The sequence below is a fragment of the Apostichopus japonicus genome, chromosome 19 (assembly GCF_037975245.1).
Source record: "Apostichopus japonicus isolate 1M-3 chromosome 19, ASM3797524v1, whole genome shotgun sequence".
In the NCBI taxonomy this organism is placed as follows: domain Eukaryota; kingdom Metazoa; phylum Echinodermata; class Holothuroidea; order Aspidochirotida; family Stichopodidae; genus Apostichopus; species Apostichopus japonicus.
The window spans coordinates 17836993-17859294 of NC_092579.1; the positions used below are offsets into that span (position 1 = coordinate 17836993).

The 22302-nt window shown below is 38.2% G+C and overlaps 3 protein-coding genes across 7 annotated transcripts; 1 reads left to right on the forward strand and 2 right to left on the reverse strand.

The window, feature by feature from the left end:
* Positions 1–3149: 3149 nt before the first annotated feature.
* LOC139960036 (thioredoxin, mitochondrial-like) lies at positions 3150–9932 on the forward strand. 4 transcript variants are annotated; one of them, XM_071958053.1, is made up of 4 exons: positions 3150–3201; positions 4163–4238; positions 5804–5938; positions 7077–9932. In XM_071958053.1, the coding sequence occupies exons 1-4, from the start codon at positions 3165–3167 to the stop codon at positions 7309–7311; spliced, it is 483 nt and encodes a 160-aa protein (XP_071814154.1). In that variant the 5' UTR covers positions 3150–3164; the 3' UTR covers positions 7312–9932. The 4 variants fall into 4 exon arrangements, with proteins under 4 accessions (XP_071814154.1, XP_071814155.1, XP_071814156.1 ...); XM_071958054.1 differs by having other exon boundaries at positions 3164–3302; XM_071958055.1 differs by having other exon boundaries at positions 3201–3311.
* Positions 9933–10809: 877 nt separating this feature from the next.
* LOC139960035 (cytochrome c oxidase assembly protein ctaG-like) lies at positions 10810–15617 on the reverse strand. 2 transcript variants are annotated; one of them, XM_071958051.1, is made up of 5 exons: positions 15459–15617; positions 13554–14020; positions 12969–13124; positions 12603–12770; positions 10810–11794 (listed from the first exon to the last, which is right to left on the reverse strand). In XM_071958051.1, exons 2-5 carry the CDS (start codon positions 13965–13967, stop codon positions 11651–11653), a joined length of 882 nt encoding a protein of 293 aa, XP_071814152.1. In that variant the 5' UTR covers positions 13968–14020; positions 15459–15617; the 3' UTR covers positions 10810–11650. The 2 variants fall into 2 exon arrangements, with proteins under 2 accessions (XP_071814152.1, XP_071814153.1); XM_071958052.1 differs by having other exon boundaries at positions 15506–15585.
* A 1667-nt stretch (positions 15618–17284) lies between these two features.
* Positions 17285–21531, reverse strand: LOC139959913 (uncharacterized). The gene is made up of 3 exons (XM_071957840.1): positions 20719–21531; positions 19876–20067; positions 17285–19014 (listed from the first exon to the last, which is right to left on the reverse strand). The coding sequence occupies exons 1-3, from the start codon at positions 21189–21191 to the stop codon at positions 18900–18902; spliced, it is 780 nt and encodes a 259-aa protein (XP_071813941.1). The 5' UTR covers positions 21192–21531; the 3' UTR covers positions 17285–18899.
* Between the last annotated feature and the right edge of the window lie 771 nt (positions 21532–22302).

Genomic DNA, 22302 nt, shown 5'->3' on the forward strand with positions numbered 1-22302 from the left:
GTTGTTTCCAAATACTGAAAAGCATCCAGGGTAAATGTTGGATCAGTTGCTCTATGGTTGGATGTAGTCTGCGCTTCGTGAGTAACAAGAAGGGCACAATATATCATTGAAGTACGTATAGGCAATACACTCACAGAACTAGTTTACTAAACCCGCCGAGCAAGTTCATTCGTAGCACCAATCCAGTTCGGAGTTTCGATTTGCGAAAGGGATTGTGTTGTAAATGGAATATACGCAAACCTCGCTCAGCATTGTTAAGAATTTTAGACCAAAAACCCGCTAACATGTTATGCAAGAAACGAATCATCCAAGATACCATGGGCGTCAACAGGTGGGGGACGGGGGGACATGTCCCCCCCACTTTCAAAAGTGGAGGGGATATCATATCATTTGTCCCACCCACTTTTCAGAGTAGTTATTAAAAAAAAAAATCACATGCATATGCGCGATTTTCTATTTAAGGTCAAGAAATCTGGACTCCCTGGGCCCCTGCTATCTATCACTTGCACCGTCATTTATCTCCCATTCTCCCAATATCCTAAATCTGCCCATTTAATTCGTTCGGGGAGGGGGGGGGGAGACCATTCGAAAGTGTATTGAATCTTGCACACATGTTGTTTGTATGGGTTCCAAGGGATTAGGTAAGCCATACAGGTAGATGGTGATGAGTTACTATGTTCATATCACTACCTCCAGTCCCTTGGACTGGACGACGAATAGGGGTGTAGGGGTTAAGTAATTAAGGCTACATGTATTCGCCGGATATGGAAGATCTTTATTGTTGAGTGCCGGCTAGGCGCTACACACGCTCTGCGCGCGGTGCCCTTTTCTGATTATTATTATTAAAGTACCTGGGCACATAACAACTGACGTCTCGCACCTACATGCATGTATTATATATACCACTCCACTCATCCCGGAGGTGACGGCGCCACTTTTTCAATATTTCGTTTGAGATGGATGCTGTGTAATTCGTTTCCCTTGGTGTCAGAACGGCATCTTTCTACCAGTACTTTCTGTCGGGATTTAGTTTTGTGAGACAAAATTTCTCCTCACAGATCTGGTTCTGATGTAACTAAAAACGACTCAGGAAGGCCGTCTCCTGCGATCTAGGGGGTCTTATGTACCCAAAATTTTCTGGTACGCTACGCGCCAACCAATGGTGGCGCTCCGCTTAGATAGTATAGTGTTCCCCTCACTTTCTGAAACCTGCTGACGCCCATGCAAGATACACTCGAGTTTTGACTATGCCTATGTGTTGTAGGTAAGGTGATATGATCTTTTCTCCACAACTTTTCAGGATATGCGCATGTGCAGTTGAAACTCCGAAGTCTGAACAGGCCTAATACAAATTGCGTGGAATTTAGCGAGATATGCACACTACATTTGCGGGGATACTTGAAGAGTTGGGGTTGCTGGTGAAATCGCTGCAGGTCAAAGCATCGAGGTACTATATACGGAGTTGGAGAGGAAGAAAGAGTGGCAGGGCAGGCGAAATGAAGGTCGGACGTCCGCCCTTGTAAAACAGCGAAGTTAGGGCACTGGATATGGCATCCGCCATATATATATTGTGTAGAGCATTCACAAAGTACAGGCAGTGATAAGATCGCATCTTCTCAACTATATACACTAGTAAAAGTATAGGTCATATAATAAACGCAATTGGTGTTCGATCGGGACGAAAAAAATTGTCTTTAGTAATATTACTGTCATTCGTTTTACTTGATTGCCGACAGTCACAACATGTCCAGACATCATTTAATGGTTCAATAAATCAATTTTAAGTACAGTATTTTATGCTGGCATTTTGTCTCGACACTCGTTTTACTTGATTACCGACATTGCCAGATTATCTCTACACATTGTTGGAGGGGCTCAATGAAATCAGATTAAAAGTGCCAGTATTGTTATGCTGGTACTTTGTTGTTTACCGTGCAGCCTCCTATTCGTATGAGTTGTACTAACGCACATGTTATCTGATAGGCTGGCTGTGGGAGATACGGTAGCTTATAAAACAAGGTTTCCACAAGTTTGCGTTTGGTGACTCCAAATGGACTTGGACCTCCAAGACCCCTATTGTTTTTGGTGCAGGTGTGTATAGCCACGTACAGTAGACTGACCTGTGTTTATCATGCCGTAGTGTTAATGTATCAAAATGGTGGTTCGGGCCATTTCTATTGTAACAGCTAGTTCTGCTTATACTAACAACTTTCTAGTGTACTGAAGTCATCAAAACCTCAATGCATTTTGCATTCTGGTTTACATTACGCGGTTGAGCAATTTTGAACAGCGCCGATAGCAACGACGTATGTTTAGACAACGGAAGTTAAAACAACAACGTGAGTTTGAGCAACAACGTGGTAAAACAGCAGCAACAACTTTAGTTTAGACTGCAACAAACTTAGTTTAGACAACGAAATATGGTTGCCCTTTTCGCGTTCCATACTTTCAGAGCATCTCATATACTCTGCAATCTTCATGTTCGTGTAACCCAAGAAAATATAATGCTTAAATTGGTCGATTTCCGCCATGACTGTCGACTAATGGCTCAGTAAATATTAATTGTTGTACGTGCGTATAGTAAGCATTTGCAGCGCAAGTTGAATTTCGAGCGAAAATTATTTCATTTACATCACGTGCTTGAGCAATTGTTGAACAGCGCCGATGGCAACAACGTAAGTTTAGAGAACAGAACCAACTTTAGACGGCAATGTCGGTTTAGACAACAACGTAAGCTTAGACAACGGAACCAACTTTAGACGGCAACGTAGGTTTAGACAGCAACGAAAGTTCAGACAACAACGTAAGTTTAGGCAGAAACGGAAGTTTAGACAACAGCGGAAGTTTCGACAACGTTAACCACGAAAGTTTAGACAACAACGGAAGTTTAGACGACAACGACACTTTATACAACAACGGAAGTTTATGCAACAATGGAAGTTTAGGCAACAACAGCAGCAACAACTTTAGTTTAAACAACTAAATAAGGTTGCCCTTTTCGCGTTCCATACTAAACACGAAACACCTAGGATGAGACCTATAGCTTTCAGATTTAGAAGGCGGTCTTTCACAAATGTAGGCGTGACTCTGAATTAGTTTTAAAATTGAGTGATTCTATTGGTTTGTTACCAGTTACGGTATGCCCAGTTTGCTGGCTTTTTGGAATGAAGAACTCAATATTTAGCCGGAGTTCCCGTGATCGTGAGTTGAGATAGCCTTGGACGCAAATGAATTTTTTTCGTAATAATACCACCGTAACTACTAACTGAAACAAATTGGTCGACAATCATCCTGCAGACGAAGCAAGTACAGTAGGCCTAGGTCTAATGGAAACTTTATATATTTGTAGCCCAGCGCTAGGCTAAATCTGTTGATCAATACCGCTAACGTTAGGGCTGATTAATTACGTGAAGTAAAATTAGGCCTTACAATACGTTACATGACTTACGCAAGTAACCTAGGCCTATGTCATTTTTACTGTGGGGATGAGTTCTGCGACGATAAAACTTGACAACCATTTGGAGCTGTGAGGAAACCTTGGTATTGTATTAGGTGCATTGTTCATAGCTATGAGGGAAAGTATTTCTCCTTGAAGATCATCAGTACATGGGAAGCTTTGTTTTTTTTAATGTACTTTACCAAACGACGTATGGAACTGCGAAGCCTAAAATGGCAAGCAGGAGATGAGCATGCTTCTTCTATAATGTAGTGTTCAAGAATCAAAGTGACAATCACTGCCAGAGGGTAGAAATCTCGCTACACAGTAAGATAATGCATGTACCAACCACAGTATGCAGGCTGTGTTGTAGGACTCGAGTCCAGACTAGGTCTCTGCTTTGGTATAAATCATACCAATTGAAAGTCATCATTATGACCCTATGCTAATCTTGAGCAATGCTTTAAACTTTGAATTTTAATGTGTGGGGTTCCGAGTATTCCTTGTTTTTACTGCAGAAGAACTATGCTTAAGTTTTAGTTTACAAATACTGGTTGTCTATCAGCACAAAGCATGTAGGATTCTTAACTTGACGGAAACAAACACCTTAGTGGCAAAGGCAACCTGCTTACCCTTACCTCTCACACTTGTGTTGAAACACTCAGAAATGTATCCATGGACAACATAACTAGTATTAACTTCTTGCACTGTGTTATATATCTACAGGTACAATGATGACTACAAAGCTAGCTATGCAAAGATGTCTTCTACTAGGTTGCAGATTTCAGTCCTCACTGATTCGGTAAGTGTATGTTACTAGGTCCTCACTGATTCGGTAAGTGTATGTTACTAGGTCCTCAGTGATTCTGTAAGAGTACATGTATGTTACTCTGTCCTCAGTGATTGGGTAAGTGTATGTAACTATGTCCTCACTGATTTAGTAAGTGTTTGTTATTATGTCCTCAGTGCGGTAAGTGTATGTTACTATGTCCTCAATGATTGGGTAAGTGTATGTTACTATGTCCTCAGTAATTATGTAAGTGTACATGTTACTATGTCCTCAATGATTCCGTAGTGTATATTACTATGTCCTCAGTGATTCGGTAAGTGTATGTTACTCTGTCCTCAGTGATTGGGTAAGTGTATGTTACTATGTCCTCACTGATTGGGTAAGTGTATGTTGCTATGTCCTCACTGATACAGTAAGTGTATGTTACTATGTCCTCACTGATTCGGTAAGTGTATGTTACTATGTCCTCACTGATTCAGTAAGTTTATGTTACTATGTCCTCAGTGATTCAGTAAGTGTATGTTACTATGTCCTCACTGATTAGGTAAGTGTATGTTGCTATGTCCTAAGTGATTCGGTAAGTGTACAGTACATGTTACTATGTCTTCAGTGATTCGGTAAGTGTATGTTACTATGTCCTCACTGATTCGGTAAGTGTATGTTGCTATGTCCTCACTGATACAGTAAGTGTATGTTACAATGTCCTCACTGATTCAGTATGTGTATGTTACTATGTCCTCACTGATTCAGTAAGTGTATGTTACTATGTCCTCACTGATTCGGTAAGTGTATGTTACTATGTCCTCACTGATTCAGTAAGTGTATGTTACTATGTCCTCACTGATACAATAAGTGTATGTTACTTTGTCCTCACTGATTAGGTAACTGTATGTTACTATGTCCTCACTGATACAGTAAGTGTATGTTACTATGTCCTAAGTGATTCTGTAAGTGTACATGTTACTATGTCTGCAGTGATTCAGTATGTGTATGTTACTATGTCCTCAGTGATTCGGTAAGTGTATGTAACTATGTCCTCAGTGATTCAGTATGTGTATGTTACTATGTCCTCAGTGATTCGGTAAGTGTATGTAACTATGTCCTCACTGATTAGGTAAGTGTATGTTACTATGTCCTCACTGATTTAGTAAGTGTTTGTTATGTCCTCAGTGATTCGGTAAGCGTATGTTACTATGTCCTCAGTGATTCGGTAGTGTATGTTACTATGTCCTCAATGATTTGGTAAGTGTATGTTACTATGTCCTCACTGATTAGGTAAGTGTATGTTACTATGTCCTCACTGATTAGGTAAGTGTATGTTACTATGTCCTCACTGATTAGGTAAGTGTATGTTACTATGTCCTCACTGATTAGGTAAGTGTAGGTTACTATGTCCTCAGTGATTAGGTACAGTAAGTGTATGTTACTATGTCCTCAATGATGACAGAAGAAAATACAAGTGCTCCTATTCCTTTGGGTAAACAGCAGACTCCAAAGTTGGCATTCAGCCAGGTAAATAGCCTGAATTTTTTTTTGTCTTTCATATTAATTTATATGTTATGTTTTATTTCTGCCAGAAATACTCCAACCGCATCTCGTTTCCATAGTTCAAGTCGGAAGCAAGAAGAGTTTGCAGTTCAAGACACCAACGATTTCAACGAAAGAGTTATCAATGAGAAAGGAAAATTAACAATAGTTGACTTCCATGCAAGGTGAGGATCAGCTGTCAAAGATTCAAAGATCTGGTGGGAAGGACCAATTAACTTTATTTATTTGCTATAATGATGAATAGGTTATACATTTTGTCACACCCCCCCCCCTCAAAAAAAAAAATTGCACAAAGATGATTTAGTGAATTGGATAGTCAATCAAATTACAGGTGGGCACTATGAAGCTGTAAGTAGCAGCTTATCACAGTTGAATACGACTTTTGAAAGAAAGTGCAATATGTTTGTTTACCTCGATGAACACACAGTAACAAATCACAACATTAGAGAATTAAGCACAAATATAAGGAATACAGTATGTAGATTGTAGATGACATGGTCATTTACTAGACCTACAGTTGTAGACAGGTGGGGACTTACTGTACATTGTAACATGGACACCTATTTGGTTGCAAGATATATTAAACATAATTATTAGTCCAAAGTGTGATCCTTCGTCTGAAAATAATACCCAGTTTGAATGTATCATGAACATTCTTCTTGATTTAAGAGTAGCTTGCTTTCCTCATATTCAAATATACTGAATTATATTGTGTAATGTATCTCAAAGAAGATCTAATGCAGTAATGCATACCTATTGCATTTCTGGTTGGGAAGCAGTAAAGACAACGCCAATTGCCTCATACCAATTTGTGAACACGAAAAGAAAGAACTTCAAAAAGTAATATGCTAGTCATTGAATCAGACACATTTAGAAATCTAACTTAATAAGAGGCAGAACCAAAATGCAGAGGATGACCAAACTAACGAGAATTAAATTAGGATTTCATTTGGTTCTCCCTCCATGTTCAGGTGATATCTTGCAATATTTCTGAGTACTACTTTCCAGTAGTCAGTACCTTTCTAACCCTGACTGCTCTTTTGGATCATGGGGAGGAGAGGGTGTATTCTTCATTAGTCAATATTATATGAAATATTTTTTTATTTTTCTGGTGATTTTGAAATGCAGGTTGATGTTTGTCATTCCAGTACCCTAAAATCAAATACATGTGTCTTATTTATTACTATACTAGGAGTGCTTTCATTGTTCACAATGTTACTGTGTGGTATCTTGTACAAGCTGCTGAACATACATAACCTCTAACTGGTTTCATATTCACCTTTGCCCCTCTTCCTGTTACAGCTGGTGTGGACCATGTAAAGTTCTAGCACCCCGCCTCACAAAGGCCCTGGAAAGTGTCGGTGATAAGGTAAATCTAGCAAAAGTGGACGTAGACGATAACGCCGATCTCGCGATGGAATACAAAGTTTCTTCCGTCCCGACCGTGCTCTTCTTCAAAGATGGCAGCCACATCGACAAATTTATCGGAGCAATCGAACAGGACAGGATTGAACATTATATCGAAAAATACATGTGATAATCGCTGTATTTATATGAAAGAATATTAGACTTTGAAAGAATTTTGATTTACCATACTAGTTATAGGAAGAACATCACACACACACACTGGAACATCTATGATATGAAGGGGAAAAAAATTGCATTACCTGACCAATGAATGACATATTAAAGGCAAATATAATTTTTATCAAAAATAAATCGTTCTTTGGATGAGTTGATATCAACCAGTAGAGATTTACATCTGCAGTGCCTATTGTGTGAAACTGAAGATCACAATACATTGTATCCCATGCAATGTGGCTGTATGATGCCCTCATATTCCTAAGTTTCACATGGTACCTAAGGCTGAGAGGATGGACCCGGGTTCAGTTGAAAGAAATTGTGGAAAGGTGATTCTTCCGATAAGAGTTTGTTTATTTTGAGGTTGTCTGAATCTTCTTGGAACTATTGTAGTTGGTAAAAGCTCCGGTAGTCAAAATCGGGATCGTCAATTTTTTTTTGTATAAGTCATCATGTGGATGTACCAGTACACAAACTGGCATTGTTTTCCATACAAGTCAAAGGTCATCTGAGGTCAAAATCTGTAAACCTTGGTAATGTGATGACTTACTACCTATTTATGTAGGCCCATCTTTTTGAGTAAAACAAATTAATTTCTCTTGGAGGTCAGATTTGACTTGTGGGTACTTTCGTCCTTTTCTAAACACTTTTAAAATTCCTTACAAAATTCCTTAATAGCTTGGATGAACATCATAACATACATGTGTGTTCACTTTAGTAAAGTAATGATAATGAAATATTGTCGTGAAATTTTTTCTTTACAAATGTATATCATTGGCAATGATTGTCAAGTACCTAAAATCTTGTATACATTGAAAATTATCTCATTTAGAGGCAATCTTTTCGAATATTTTAATGCAAGAGACATGCTTTAGATACCAATCAAACTATTGGCAGTAACATCAGCTATGAAATTTTCCTCAAGTGACATTGTTACAGTACCATATTGTGTCTGTTTTGCCCCCTCACCACGGATGCCAAAAACTAAGCGGCAAGTGGGAAACAAGTTTTGGATGAGAGTATAAAGGGAAAATAAAGCTAATCCATCTTGGAGGTGAAAAGTTTTTATATTGCCATGCAAAGAGCACAGAAATATATAGTGGATACTGGATCAGAATTTTATGTAAACTGTTTGTGTTACTGGATTAAGGACATCATATAGACATTCTACAGCAGATCGCTAAAACCTTATTGGCAGACACAAAATATTCAGTCTGTGTATATCGAAGGTTCCAATGAAGTTGTTCAGTGCATAAGACGAGTTGTCAGAGCACATGCCCTTCCAATCACAACTTAATCTTTCTTTTGCTTACCTTTTGGATCTGAGGGTGATAAGTTTTACAGAACAATAGCAAATCAAATGACAAACATAACAATGTAGCCAGCGTGTTACTGGTTGTGTGTAGTATTCCAATACCATTACAGTCATAATATGTGCTGAATGAGTGTGGTATATTGTACCAATGAACCCCCCCCCCCCCCGATTAACTCAAATTATTATTATTATTAGTAGTATTTTAATATTCTTCCATCTCATGTTGTTTAGCCCTCTCTACTATACAGCATTATGTTATCATAATAATTATCTGTGACAGTGGCGTAGGAAGGTACTTTTGAGTGGGGGGGCTGAAGACTGATGGCCGGCCTGGGAGAGGGGTCTAAGGGGAGGGGGTGTCCCCCTCCCCTTTGGAATTTTTTTGCATTTCCAGGTGGCCTCAGATGCAATTTGGTGCAATATAGCACACTTCAACACCCACTCCATTTTGTAAAGAATTTTGCATTTTCACCTGGCCTTAGATGCAATTTGGTGCTTCAAATGAGATTTTTTTCTCATTTGGAAATGAAAAAGGGGTTTTCTGACTTGCGGAGCGGGGGGCGGAACGATACTTCCGCCCCCCCCCCCCCCCATATTTTTCACTGAGGGGGCTAGCGCCCCCCCAGCCCCCCCGGTTCCTACGCCCTTGATCTGTGACATGTTTTAGACTACAAGCTAAGGGAATGCTCAAAAAGTTGTGAAGTAGTATTCATGTTATATTTGGCAGTATCACTACTGAAAACAGATCAAAATAAAAAATAAATAAATAAATATAAACGTTATGTGGCATGCCTGTTAATTTGTTATTATTCTCAGTACTATTTCTGAAATTTGACATATTTCATTGAATCTGCTCCCTGATGAAGAACTTTTCATCGGTTTATCCAATGTGAGAGACAGGTTTCTATAGACTTGCATGACTTTATACCCAGAGATGAAGATGGAAGGTGAGGAGAAGGAAGCAAGCACCCACATCATGTGACCCTCTCTTTAAAAATGGTTTTAGTTGCACAACACTGATTTATACTTTGAGTCTCAATTACCAAATTTGAAAGATGCCTAGAAATATGAATAAATTGCCAGAGTTAGATGAGCAGTTCTCTAGACACTTACTGTAGCTGGTGCAGAATTCAAAGTGAGGGTTGTGACCCTTCTAGGATGACCATAACCTTTTGTAGGGCCAACAGAACTTTACAAGAAAATGGAAATTGCTGACAGTTGTGGAAAAATTTAATAAAAAATTACTTTTTGCAAAATATAAATATCCTGTCTTATCTCTCATCTTTTTTATTCTGGTTGATGACTTGACCAACAAATAATTGGGTAATTAAACACTGACTGAGCTGTGCTGTATTATAACCACAAGTATATACCCTTCTAACTTTGGGGAGAAATATACTGAAATCTGTTGGTATTAGTGTACTTGACAAGTTCACACATTTAAATGCTGTAGTTCATTATGAAGATCTTTGGCAGCATCTTACCACTTGAGATGACAGACGATGTGCCAAAAATAGTTTGAGGTCTAATCTAGGCTAGGTTCATTAATTCAGGTTGGCGGAAATTAAACCGCCGAATAAAGGGTAAGTATGCATCCAAGCACCCTTAATAATAGCAGCACTTCTCAAATATCTCAACCCCCCCCCCCTTCCCAAATACCCCCATTCCAAGGCCAGTACATCCACCACTGGCAGGTTGCCAAGGTGATCAAGGTCAAACTTGGGGTCACATTTGGATGCACTCTTAACTTGCAACTATGGATGTGATACCATATCTAGTATTTCAAGCCGGTTATATCTTTGTTCTGTTGGTATGTACTTGCTTGGGTTCTTAATGAGATAACAATGTCTATGATGTCAAAAATACGTAATACAGAGTAAGTAAAAAGACACACATTTTCACTAGGATATAAAATACTGAAATGTATTCATTGTATCTGGATAAGAATGTTACACAGAATTAAGAAGCTGCTGTAGCTAGTTATTCAATCAATGTGCATAACAAACTCCACATTAAACCTTAGACGTTGTCATACAGTACCTAATAAGGAAATGTCACATGTACAGAATGAAGACAGTCTTCAAAAAATGAGGCAAAAATTACAAAAATATGTAAGTCTTTGGTAAAAATTTATTTCTACTATTACAATCACAATGCATTTCTCGGAAATCAGAAAATATTTAATTAGATGGAGCCCAATTTACTCTCATTATTCACGTTTCCCTATCTCCATCACACCCCCCCCCCTTCTCCCTCCACTCTTGGGATTCCAGTGCTCCAACGGGATTGCATTGGTTGATAAATACAAGAGGCTGCTCTAATTGAGCCCAGCATAGACACGATTGCTCTTTCAATGATAGTCTAGAGGAAAATGTATTTGATACTGATGACAGAGGAACACAATCTAAGCATCTCGATAAAAACTTACCTCAAAAATATTACTTTCAGGCTTTTAACATTTTAATTTGTATATTTACAGTAAACTATGTAACTGTAATTCATACTACACAAATCTATTGTGTTTAAGGAAAGCATCCCCATAAATCTTGCAAATGGTCCCAAATTTGAGTACAAACTTTGACAGCCATGTAAAAACTGTTAATGTGTAAAATTGCACAGATTGCCATATTTTCCATTTTTGTCTAAAAGCTAATGAAGGGCTTGTTGGGTAAGGGGTTTCCTAGGGTAACGCCTTCAGTGACAACGAATAAGTTTATATACTGTTCCTCTGAGCAATTACATCTATATATAGTAGTTACTAACTGTAACCACACCCCACCCCCTAATTCCTAATCCATGTATGTTACTTTGTGTTCAGATAATATCAGTTCAATACTTTTCTATACATGAACACTAATCGCAGAACAGAACTAAACTATCTTTCTTTGTTTCACTAGTGATAACCAAACTGCTCTCTGTTAATAATTTCCACATGAATGCCTTTATTTCCATTGTGGGGTACACTGCATAAGTCTGTTCTTCATGCCTTGGCATATGGATCTGGAAGTACCAAGCCTTCCTTAGCCTCAAAGAAAGTGTAAGAGAGAGTGATTGAGTCAACTTTCCCCATCTTTGGGTCTTCAGCAAATTCTGGGTCGATATAGAAGAAAACTGGCATATCAACCTGTGGGAAGGAAGAGACACTGTTATGTGGTTAAAATGTCAGATTATTCAGATCAATTTGCAGCTTAAAACAGGAATGAAATCATGTATTTCCTTAACTTTGCACGTGACTCTATTGTCATGGTCACTTGCCCGACTCTAAGTCGATACTGGCATCCAACCAGTCTCCCCCCCCCCCCCCTCCTCCTCCCATTCTACTGCGGAAGTAGTTATTAGCACAACTTTGCATATAAGACCTTATTACAGATGTAACTTTCAGTCAAAATAAATAGTAAAAATGCCACAGAATGCACCATGCTATACTTTTTTTAAATTTTCCCTACATGTAGGTGGGCTTCACCAAATCCAAGCACACAACACTCCATATATTTCTGGATTGGCATCTGTCTCTATTTTAAAACCTCTGCTTCCCTGATCTGGATAAAAAATGTGACCAACATCTCTCAATAGAAAACTTTACACGGATTTCCTAGTATGAGAATGCCTTCAATGTATGGTATCATACTGTTTGAAAAAGAAATTCTTCCCAATGGCCGTACTTCACTAAAAAGGGTTGACCCAAGAAATATTATGTTGTGTATATGCTTTAATTTACTTTTAGAAGTACTCTGAACTCAGTCAAAGAAAATAGCAGACTTTGAATTTTTCTATGACCCATCAGAATTCATCATTACCCGACCCAGTTATTCACAAACACACCTTTGGTTGGCTGCTTTAGTTTGATTAATTGTATAAAATTGGATAAAATTGCCAAGTGCAGAAAGCAGAAAGCTGCTTTAGTTTACTACTGCATTGGAACAATAACATACCTGCTCATGAGGGTTGAGTCTTTGCTCTTCAAAACAGAAACATTGTATTTTATTAAAGTATTGTCCAGCGTCGAATGGAACCACATTGTAGGTAGAAATCCCGATAATGGGTTTATCTGTTGGGTTTATTGCTGAGTAAAATGCTAAAGCTGTTTCTCCAGGAAAAACCTTCAAATGAAAGAGAATAAAAGGAAAAGTTTTTCAACATTTCAAATGTACAGGAACTGGAACTAATTTTTAACGAATGTCATATTAATTGGAGCAAAACATACTGTAAGATTATATCATGTTTTACTTTCTTTAAACAGTTTATTGTCCATATGAACTTTGTGTAATTTTGTGAATCAAAAGTTTTCATTAGCATACCTTGATTTCTGTCTGCTGTGGCTTGAAATTCCACCTCATACTGGCAGCTGTGTCGGCATTGAATCGAATGACCAGCGGTCGACCTGCTACTGGACTCATGCTACCTACTTTATCCGCATCTTGACCGATCTGTACCTCTCCTCCTAGACCTGTTGCCTATAGGTACAAAGGCCAAGTAGAAATTTGATGAAAATATTTGGCAACAACAGCTATTGTTTACATACAAAAAAACTTATTATGTGATCATTGAGCCTTTCAATTTAACACACCTTAATCTCACCATGAAAACAATCAATCTACTTTAACTATAAGTACAACAACAACAACATAAATTATTAGAAAGTATGCCCAGAGGAATTGTCCACAGTCAAATTATGTGAAGATTCATGGAGATATACACATAATTAACCTAGCTGCATGGAGCTCCATCTTGATAATTTCAGTTACTACAGTTGTCTGGAGATACTGTACTTTATGTTAAATGCCACATCAATGTTCACATTGACCTAGAAAAACTTACTTTGCCCCCCCAAAAAAGGAAAAAAAAGGATATTTTGTAGGCTTAAAATTAAAAATTGAAATTACCTGACAAAAGACTGTATAAAGGGGAACTGCTGCATAAGAGAACCCCACCACTAAGATTGCACCAGCTAGAACGTACATCATAACCGTCCTATTTCTCTGCCTCCATCCAGATGGGACAGACGACATGAAACGCACAGATTTGTTATCAATAGTTCTAAAATTGACGTCGACAAGTTTACATGATAGCATGTTTCTAGAGAATGAAGACAAATTTCTAGATGACAAGGTTCCTGGGAGTAACCTGTCCGGTATTAAACTTGTTCTTGTCGATAATTTATTGTGTGGGATAAAGGTTTCCCTTCTGTTTACGCAAAAAGATGGACTCCACCCCTTGAGAGACTTGTTTGGAAAAGATCTCCACAAGGACATTCTCTGACAAACAGAGAGACCCAATCTGCTTTGTAGTAGAGACATGATAGTAACAATAGCTGGAAAGAGCCTGACAACTGAAGAAAATTCACTCAAGTCTGCAAAAGAAAAATGAAGTATGCAAAATTAAAATATGCACCAAAGTTTGACACAAATTTGTGGGGAACAAGTCTTAAAAGGTTCCTCATAATGTTACTGTAAAGCTCTGTTGATAGTTAAGTCATTTATACTGAGGAGCAGATTACTGTACATTTATAACCCTTATCATTAGCTTGCAGAGCAGACAAATTCACTTACTCAAATGTATCCATTCTGAATATGTAAGATTTGACAACTGTTTACAATAATAAATAACATTACTGTTGGTGTTCTTGTATTGCTGTAAGCGGTGTGAAATGAATGTGCAGTAATGAAATTTATCGTGTGACAATGAACTACTGTAAGTACACTGATTGGCCAACATGAACCTCTGATGATGTCATGAAGCCATTATGAGAGGTCTTTAAAACTTAGTGACATACTTAGTGGCCTTGTACTGTAGCCAAGCAGAATCAACGACATATATAGTTTACAATACTACTGTGCATACCAAGCCTAAAACAAATTTGATTGACCACTTGTCATCAAAAAGAATCAGCAGTGTTACTTGATTACAAAACCACAGCGTGCTGAATAATCTACAATGCTTTTTTAATCTTTATTTACTCGCTTTCCCAGTACACAGCTCACTGTCAATCCCTCACTCCCACAGGTGCTCCCAGAATATATCTGACACTGTAGTATATTTAATATGGAAAAGACAAGATCACAGAGTTAATGTTAACTACAGTAGTGTCCACCCTTGGCTATGTCTGATGTCCAGATTTACCAGACTATTGCGGGCAAAGTCTGCTCTACTAATCAGCGAGAGCGAACATGTTTCTTGTAATGGGCATATTATACCCATGTATTTGGCAGAGATTTGTAAAGCTCATTTGGCAGTTATTATTTTGTTTAACCTGGTCCCTGGTCAATGAACATTGAATGCTGATGATGTAGTAAAGTAAAGGAATGCTCTGATAGCACTTTCAAAGCATTTACTTAAAAAAAAGTGTATGTTAAAGTAATAACTGTTATAAATATCTCAATGCAAAGACACATCTATGGTCTAGCCTAGGCCTCTTGATAACTGCAAACTTGCAATGCTCGGAATGTGGTGTTTTTCAATTTTAGAAATTTAAAATCGAGCTCGAACAGTTCGCACTTGGCTTTACATAAATTTAAGCTAGTTCCTGTAATTGCGTTTGATATAACCTAAAACCTGTGTCGCATACGTCGAACGGCTCATTTGGTCTATCATACACTAGGCCTACTATAGGTCTATGTAAGGTAATGTATTATTGTAAGTAGCGGAACTGATACCTATTCTTAATCAGGTAAAACGGTTATGTCATAAAGTGGTAAAAGCAAGCATACTCCATATGCTTATTATTTAAAGTTGTCATAGCGAACTTATTCAAACAAGCAGAGACAAAGTGTGCCATTTATGCATATTACCTTGTTAATTATGTTCTTGATAAGCAGATTACGACATTTGTGCGTACTTATGTAACGTTGGACCGCATTCGCGAGCTGATTCCTCACGTGTGTATTATATCGACCCTTACAAGTAACATATACATATTACACAACCGTTTCATCAACTTGAGTTGATCTAGGTTGCAAATATAATCATGTTTGGAGCGGTAAAATGTTGGAATATTGTGTGACAGTTAATTATACTGCATTGATGATTGTTAAAGCTAATAGATAAAGAGCTGGCATTGCTGAAAGTTGCACATCCCTCTTGAAAAATCCAACGGCCAAACTTGCATGAGAAATGTCACGTACGTAAAGCGTAGTTGAAACCAAGAATCTAACTCGGTAAATATTCATTCCAGCCAGTTGGGACAATATCCTACTAAGTGCTTTCAGGCGCGTAGCCAAGGGGGGGGGGGGGGGCGAAGGGGGCAGTGGCCGCCCCCACCCCCTTGAGCATATTTAAAAAATTTGTTTTAATGTTTTTATGATATCGCTAGTAATTTCAAAAGAGAAAATGCTAAGATGCAACTTACAAGGCCTGGGAAGGGCCATTTCCAGCGATCTGGGAGGCATTCCCAGCCAAAATTTTCTTGTACGCTTCGCGCGAATCATGGTGGCGCTACGCTTAGATAATTTGCAATGCCGTATCTACGGCTCTGATAGTTTGCCTACATTTTCGCCCTCCCTATTACCATTCAGCTCAGTTTGACATCAATTTTGGTATACAATTTTGCAGTCAGGCTTGTAGGCTCAAATTAGTTTCACCAGCCCATGAACTTTCCCTTGTATATTATAATCATGGGGTATATGGGCGTCGGCTGGGGCCCAGGATTTCAAAGGCCAGAGGGACTGGAGAGGAAGAGGCGGTGGTCAGCAAAATTCAAATTTCCCCAAAATGAATTTAGCTAGGGGCACAAACCTTTGAGGGAGGGCCAGAGGCTAATCAATGACTTTATAAGGAGTGGCTGCGCCTTGAGGTCTTTGAGGTTGCCTCCGATGTTGCGGGGGAGGGGAGGGGAAGTGTAGACGTCAGATGGTGCAGATGGTGAGTCATATTTATACAATAAAGTATGCCTCTAAATAACTTGCTCTAACCGAAATGTTGGGACAATAAATACTCTTGATTAAATCTGCTAGGTTCAAGATGGGATGTACACCGAGGCTGTGTTCAATTACTTTCCATTTTATACCTACTGACGATGGGATCATGCAGGTGGGGGACATGCCCCCTTCCACCTGTTCTCAACATCTTAGTCGATTCTTTGTCCTAGTATTCAGATATCATGTTGTGGAACATTGAAGTGAGATCACTAAGTTTTCTTAGAACATGTTACAGTGGCGGATTCAGCATTTAAAGAAATGAGGGGTTGTTGTCCTGGGGTCTTTGCCGACTCCCATGTAACCTTTCTGTGGATTATCCACCCCCGACCCCCGTTATGCACACACAACAAAATACATTTTAAACGTGAAGTAGTGCATTCTGAGGCATGTTTTGGCTATAAATTAAGTTTTATAATTCTTAGATTATATAGGTCTACACTTAGAACTGTTAAGAACTACATTTAATATTTTCTTGGAGTTGAAAAATGAGCTCATACCCCTCCCCCTCCCACACCTCTCCCTTCATCTGCACCTGCTTGTAATGAGTAACGGAATAGATCGGTCACATGCCCTTATCAGTTCTTCAATATAGTATGTATACGCAAACTTACATAGCCCCCGAAATGTGAAACACGGAAATAGGTATACGGCCTACGTACGTCACGCCCTGAAGGGAAGCCCAAAATATACAAACGATTGGATGAAAGGTATCAAAATATGATCATTTTTAATACGTACCAAAGCGTTACATTTTATGAAGTAAAAATAACAATGCATCGTTAACGAAGTTCGTCTAGTCGTTCCCCGAAAGTGTCATGTACTGTAGAAGTTAATACAATACATGTTTCGTATGGATCAGATGAGTTTGCCACACACACACAAATTCTAAATTTCTATGAAAGCAAACATATACACACCACACACCTTGTATACCCAGATTGAATACAGACACTACCCAAGAGTTAAGACTTGTTCTACAAAATATGTAGAACCCTACAATACAATTGTCACTTTCGAGACATACAGAACTTTCATTGTAACTTCTCTGAACTTAATAAATGCAAACTAGTTGTTAAATTTAAACATTAATGTGGGTAGAAGGTGTTTCCCTTTAAACGGGACACATACCCAAACAGTATTGCTTGCTCAATATGACAATATATATATATATATATATATATATATATATATATATATGAGGAACAATTCCACTCCCTCCCCCCCCCCCCCCAACCCAGATTTAGTGGGGGTTTTTGTTGACACACAACACACAGCTAAAGATTTGATCAACTCTCAATATGACATCATCTTCAATTGTTATGCTTTTCATGATTTATTATTTATTATTATTTTCTATCATAGAGATGCGTTTTATAAAATAATAATGGATAAGAAATATTCATGCCTCTTAATATGACCTAATGTTACCATTGGTTTCGGTGTTAAAATTGTTAACATTGTATTTTGAAAAGTGAAGAAAAAATAAAACCAACATAAGGAGAGTGAAAGATTTTAGATCCGAGAGGCACCATAACATCACGAATTTACAAAATGACAGCTCCAATGAAGGCACGACATTAAACTATAGGATATCTCCCAAATGGAACAAGATATGTCTTCGCTGTTTGGTCAAGCTGTTCAAGACAGATGTATCTCTCTCACAATAATGATAGTTGTGTCAATTTTAAAATCCATTTTAGTATCAGCTCTGGTTGTTGGACTCCAACCATGAGTCTCAGCTGAATGTGCCGGTCTGGCCACTATCGTTACACGAGTTGACGAAAAGTGGGATAATTTCCTTTCTTTATTCATTCATTCATTCATTCATTCATTCATTCATTCATTCATTCATTCATTCATTCATTCATTCATTCATTCATTCATCCATCCATCCATCCATTCATTCATTCATTCATCCATTCATCCATCCATTCATTCATTCATTCATCCATCCATCCATTCATTCATTCATCCATGCATTCATGCATTCATTCATTCATCCATCCATCCATTCATTCATTCATCCATCCATCCATCCATCCATTCATTCATCCATTCGTCCATTCATTCATTCATCCATGCATTCATGCATTCATTCATTCATTCATTCATTCACAGACCTTTTTTCAGTCACTTTGATATAAACCAGATAATAATAATGCATAGAACATGATCATGTTAAAGAGAAAGTGACCTAGGAGTGCCCACAAGAAGCTTGCAGTAGCTTTATAAACGTGAACATGCCACATTTACAAAATACAAATACATCTAAATATGATACAATAAAACGAGAGAGACAGAGACGGATGGTGCCCTTCACACTGGAGTGGACATCGCCAAGGCTCTCTGTTCCATTGTAATCATCGTTACGTCAGCGTAAGATGGTAAACCGTCGTTGTCAGTGACGTCACAGTAATTAGGAGGATCGCCACTGCAAAATGAGATTGTGTTTAATTAAGTGAGAATAGATCAATTAGGAATAGGAGTAGGGTGAGGAGTATAGAAATAAACAAAGCATTTCGAATTGTCCAACTTTCTCAATTACGGGGTGCTCAGTAATTATACTACATAACTTTCACGTGAAGAAGATCGATTTGTAAAATATAATCTGTTTGATTGATACTGTGATCGCTCTTACCATTTAGGCCGAAATGTAAACTACAAAATTGCTACTTTATTTGACAGAGAACTCGACAGACTTGATACCGAAAGATAAAGTCACAAACGATTGGATTGGCTTGTTGTGCACCGAGAAGGGTGTATTTGTGAAAGCGATTTTTAAAAATCAAATCAACCTGAATACTGCTATATGTTTCTGGTTGGTTTTGGATAATGTTGAATGATTCTGTTTGTGAATGATTTCGGAATAATGGAGTGCTCCCGATTCTCTCAGATGCATGGAGCCATCATTCATTAATTTTGACTTATTCGGAAATATTTTGAATAACTCTTACCATTTATGTACAATTATTTTTGAATAGTTATGAATGCATTTAAGGATTGAATAATTCAAAACAATATGGAACGATCCTTAAATGATTTGAATAAGTTTGACTATAGTTCTGAACAACTCTGAGTAGCTCACATCAATTATATATGTACAATTCTAGATGTAGTTCTGCTGGAATGTTAAAGATAGTGAATGATTCCAACTGACTTGGTATGATCCTGAGTGCTTTGTTAGTATAATCCTTAATGAACGGTTTGAATCAATCTGACTTAATTATACCAAACAATTCTGAATAGGCGTAACGAAACAACTTGAAATACAAAAAAGAACTTTAAAACGTACCAATGTATTTTAGTTGGCCATATACTAATATACAGTGTCCCGTTGGGTTCGACGGATGCCCTTCCGCTCTGGTACTGGTTATGCTCACAAATCACCTGTAGGTATGCAAGAATACTCTGCAAGAATGCTTTCTTTGTTTCGCTCATGGCTAGGAACTGCCTGTCGACTTGAACACATTTTAAGGCACGTGATCTGAAAAATGAAGCGAAAAGTTAATAATCTTTTGTTAACGTGTCGAGAAATCGACATCTGGCACTTTGTTCACACAAATGACGGTTTCTTTTTTTTTCGCGCGTTCTCAGTGGCGCATTACTATTTCTTGGGTTCTGTGGGTTCTGATTGGATGAAATCAGTTGAGATTTATTTGATTTGTGTTGAATATATATATATATATATATATATATATATATATATATATATATATATATATATATATATATATATATATATAAATTTTGATTTTTGCAACCAAACCTCTACTCAGAGTTTCATGCTTACTAGCAATCGTCAGGAGGTGTACTAAAAAGCTATCTCTCTTTCATCTTAGTTTTGACTTTATTTTGGGGGTGTTTTGGTTGGTGTCTGCAGCTTGCGAGGATTTCTGATCTTTTGTTCAAGAGATTAGGGCTAGAATGATCTATTATTGCTAGTTTCTCGGCCTGGCATAAATTACAAGAACCTGAGCTGTTGATCAATGTGTTTGATCTCCTGCTCAAAACGATAGATAGAAATCGAGTGCAAATTTCACCAGGGTACGATATAATATATTAATTTTCTCTTTCATGTATCCAATTATATACATTTCCCACTGACTTTCCCTTTAAGACATATAGCCCTACTTACGTCATTCGAGCTTGGTTCAGATTCAACGCAATCGGCAGAACAACATCAAGAGAAGTTAACCCGTTTGGATGTATCTTTATTATTAAACAGTTTCCAGAGTCATTCGCGAGTGTGAGATTATATCGAATATCCCTTAGAACAGTTTCTGTCAGTAGTCTTTCATTGTCGGTAGAAGAGTGACCGGAATTGCCAGCAACCGTCCGTACTCGTCGATAACTATGAACGCTGGTATGGTTGCCATTCCCACTCATTCTGGGAGTTTTGCTGATGCTATTAGCAGCTAATAATAGAAATATACCACACGTGGTAAAAGTTATACCAATACAAATCTGAAGAGATGATAATAAATAAAATTGTGTAAATCCAAAGCCTGTAGCTATTGCACCAATTATTACGAACAAAATACCGGCGCATATTAGCCACGTGACGTGTTTTCCTGGAATGACCTCCTTTGGCTCGTTGGTACGGCCCATGACTCTTTGAAGCCAATGCTTCCAAGGCTACTGTTTGACAATTTAATGAATCTTCGTTTCTTGTAGGCTATATAGTGTAGAAGAGCACTCAATTTAAGATCTCAGAATATAACTGGAGCTCCGGATCTGTCACGCTGACATTGGTTCTCAGTATGAAAAAACAACGCGGTAAACAAATCAGCCTTCCCCAGTCTTTCGTTCACCCCTTGAAATTAGTTGTATATGGTAAAAACAAGTGTCAGTATATATCACAAATATGACTTCTGTTGAAAGCTATACATGTCACAATCATTATAGGGTAAAGACTTAACTGTCATACTAAAACCTGTGCTCTGTTCATCAGATATATAAGTTAATTTTTAAGCAGGTAGGCTATACCTGCTATAAATCATGTTTTATCTCTCGTGTAAACAACCATAAGTCAAAGATCGAACATTGTATATACATGTCAGTTGTAAAGACTGTGTACAGAATGTGCGTTTTCAAGGTATACGTGCACGACAGAGCCAACGGGAAGGGGCGGTTGGTGTGTAAGTGTGTACTGGACTATATGATATGCTGCATGAATACAGTTATATACAATACATGTTATGGGGGCATTGTTGTGTAAGACTGCAGGGTTCTGCCCAGGGTGGATTGAGTGCCGGCAGGACTGTCTAAGCGGAGCGCCACCATCAGTTGGCGCGGAGCGTAGACGAAAATTTTGGGTTTTGGAAACCCCCAGATGGCCGGAAACGGCCCTTCCCGAGTATTCTGAGCCACATGTAGACAGCTTTGAAATGAGATCTCATGTCTGGAATTTTTCATAATTAATGAAAAAAGTTAGGACAAATATCTGGAGCACCAGAGTACAGACCAGCCGGTGGTGCCTATTAAATAAATCATTCAGGCTGAGATGATAATTTTAGATGGACAGTGAGTGAGAGTCCACTCCCAAATAAAGACGAATCATAATGAATTATGTATTCTCTCTCATTTATTCAACATCGGGCCTATGAAATCGGTCCATTGAAAGAGTAAACTAGTGAATAACTCCGATCAACTCCGCGATATCATGCAGTGAATCTTCGAGCAGCGTTTATTACTGCAGTGTTTAACCCTACCCGACTAC

Coding starts and splice junctions, on each gene's coding strand:
- LOC139959913 (XM_071957840.1), bottom strand. CDS start 21,191: ATGGGCCGTACCAACGAGCCAAAGGAGGTCATTCCAGGAAAACACGTC. Junction 20,068..20,718: donor CTGAACCAAGCTCGAATGAC/GTAAGTAGGGCT, acceptor TTCATTTTTCAG/ATCACGTGCCTTAAAATGTG. Junction 19,015..19,875: donor TGGCCAACTAAAATACATTG/GTACGTTTTAAA, acceptor CTCATTTTGCAG/TGGCGATCCTCCTAATTACT.
- LOC139960035 (XM_071958051.1), bottom strand. CDS start 13,967: ATGTCTCTACTACAAAGCAGATTGGGTCTCTCTGTTTGTCAGAGAATG. Junction 13,125..13,553: donor TTTATACAGTCTTTTGTCAG/GTAATTTCAATT, acceptor TTGTACCTATAG/GCAACAGGTCTAGGAGGAGA. Junction 11,795..12,602: donor GACTCAACCCTCATGAGCAG/GTATGTTATTGT, acceptor TCCTTCCCACAG/GTTGATATGCCAGTTTTCTT.
- LOC139960036 (XM_071958053.1), top strand. CDS start 3,165: ATGAAGAACTCAATATTTAGCCGGAGTTCCCGTGATC. Junction 3,202..4,162: donor TAGCCGGAGTTCCCGTGATC/GTGAGTTGAGAT, acceptor ATATATCTACAG/GTACAATGATGACTACAAAG. Junction 4,239..5,803: donor TTTCAGTCCTCACTGATTCG/GTAAGTGTATGT, acceptor TATTTCTGCCAG/AAATACTCCAACCGCATCTC.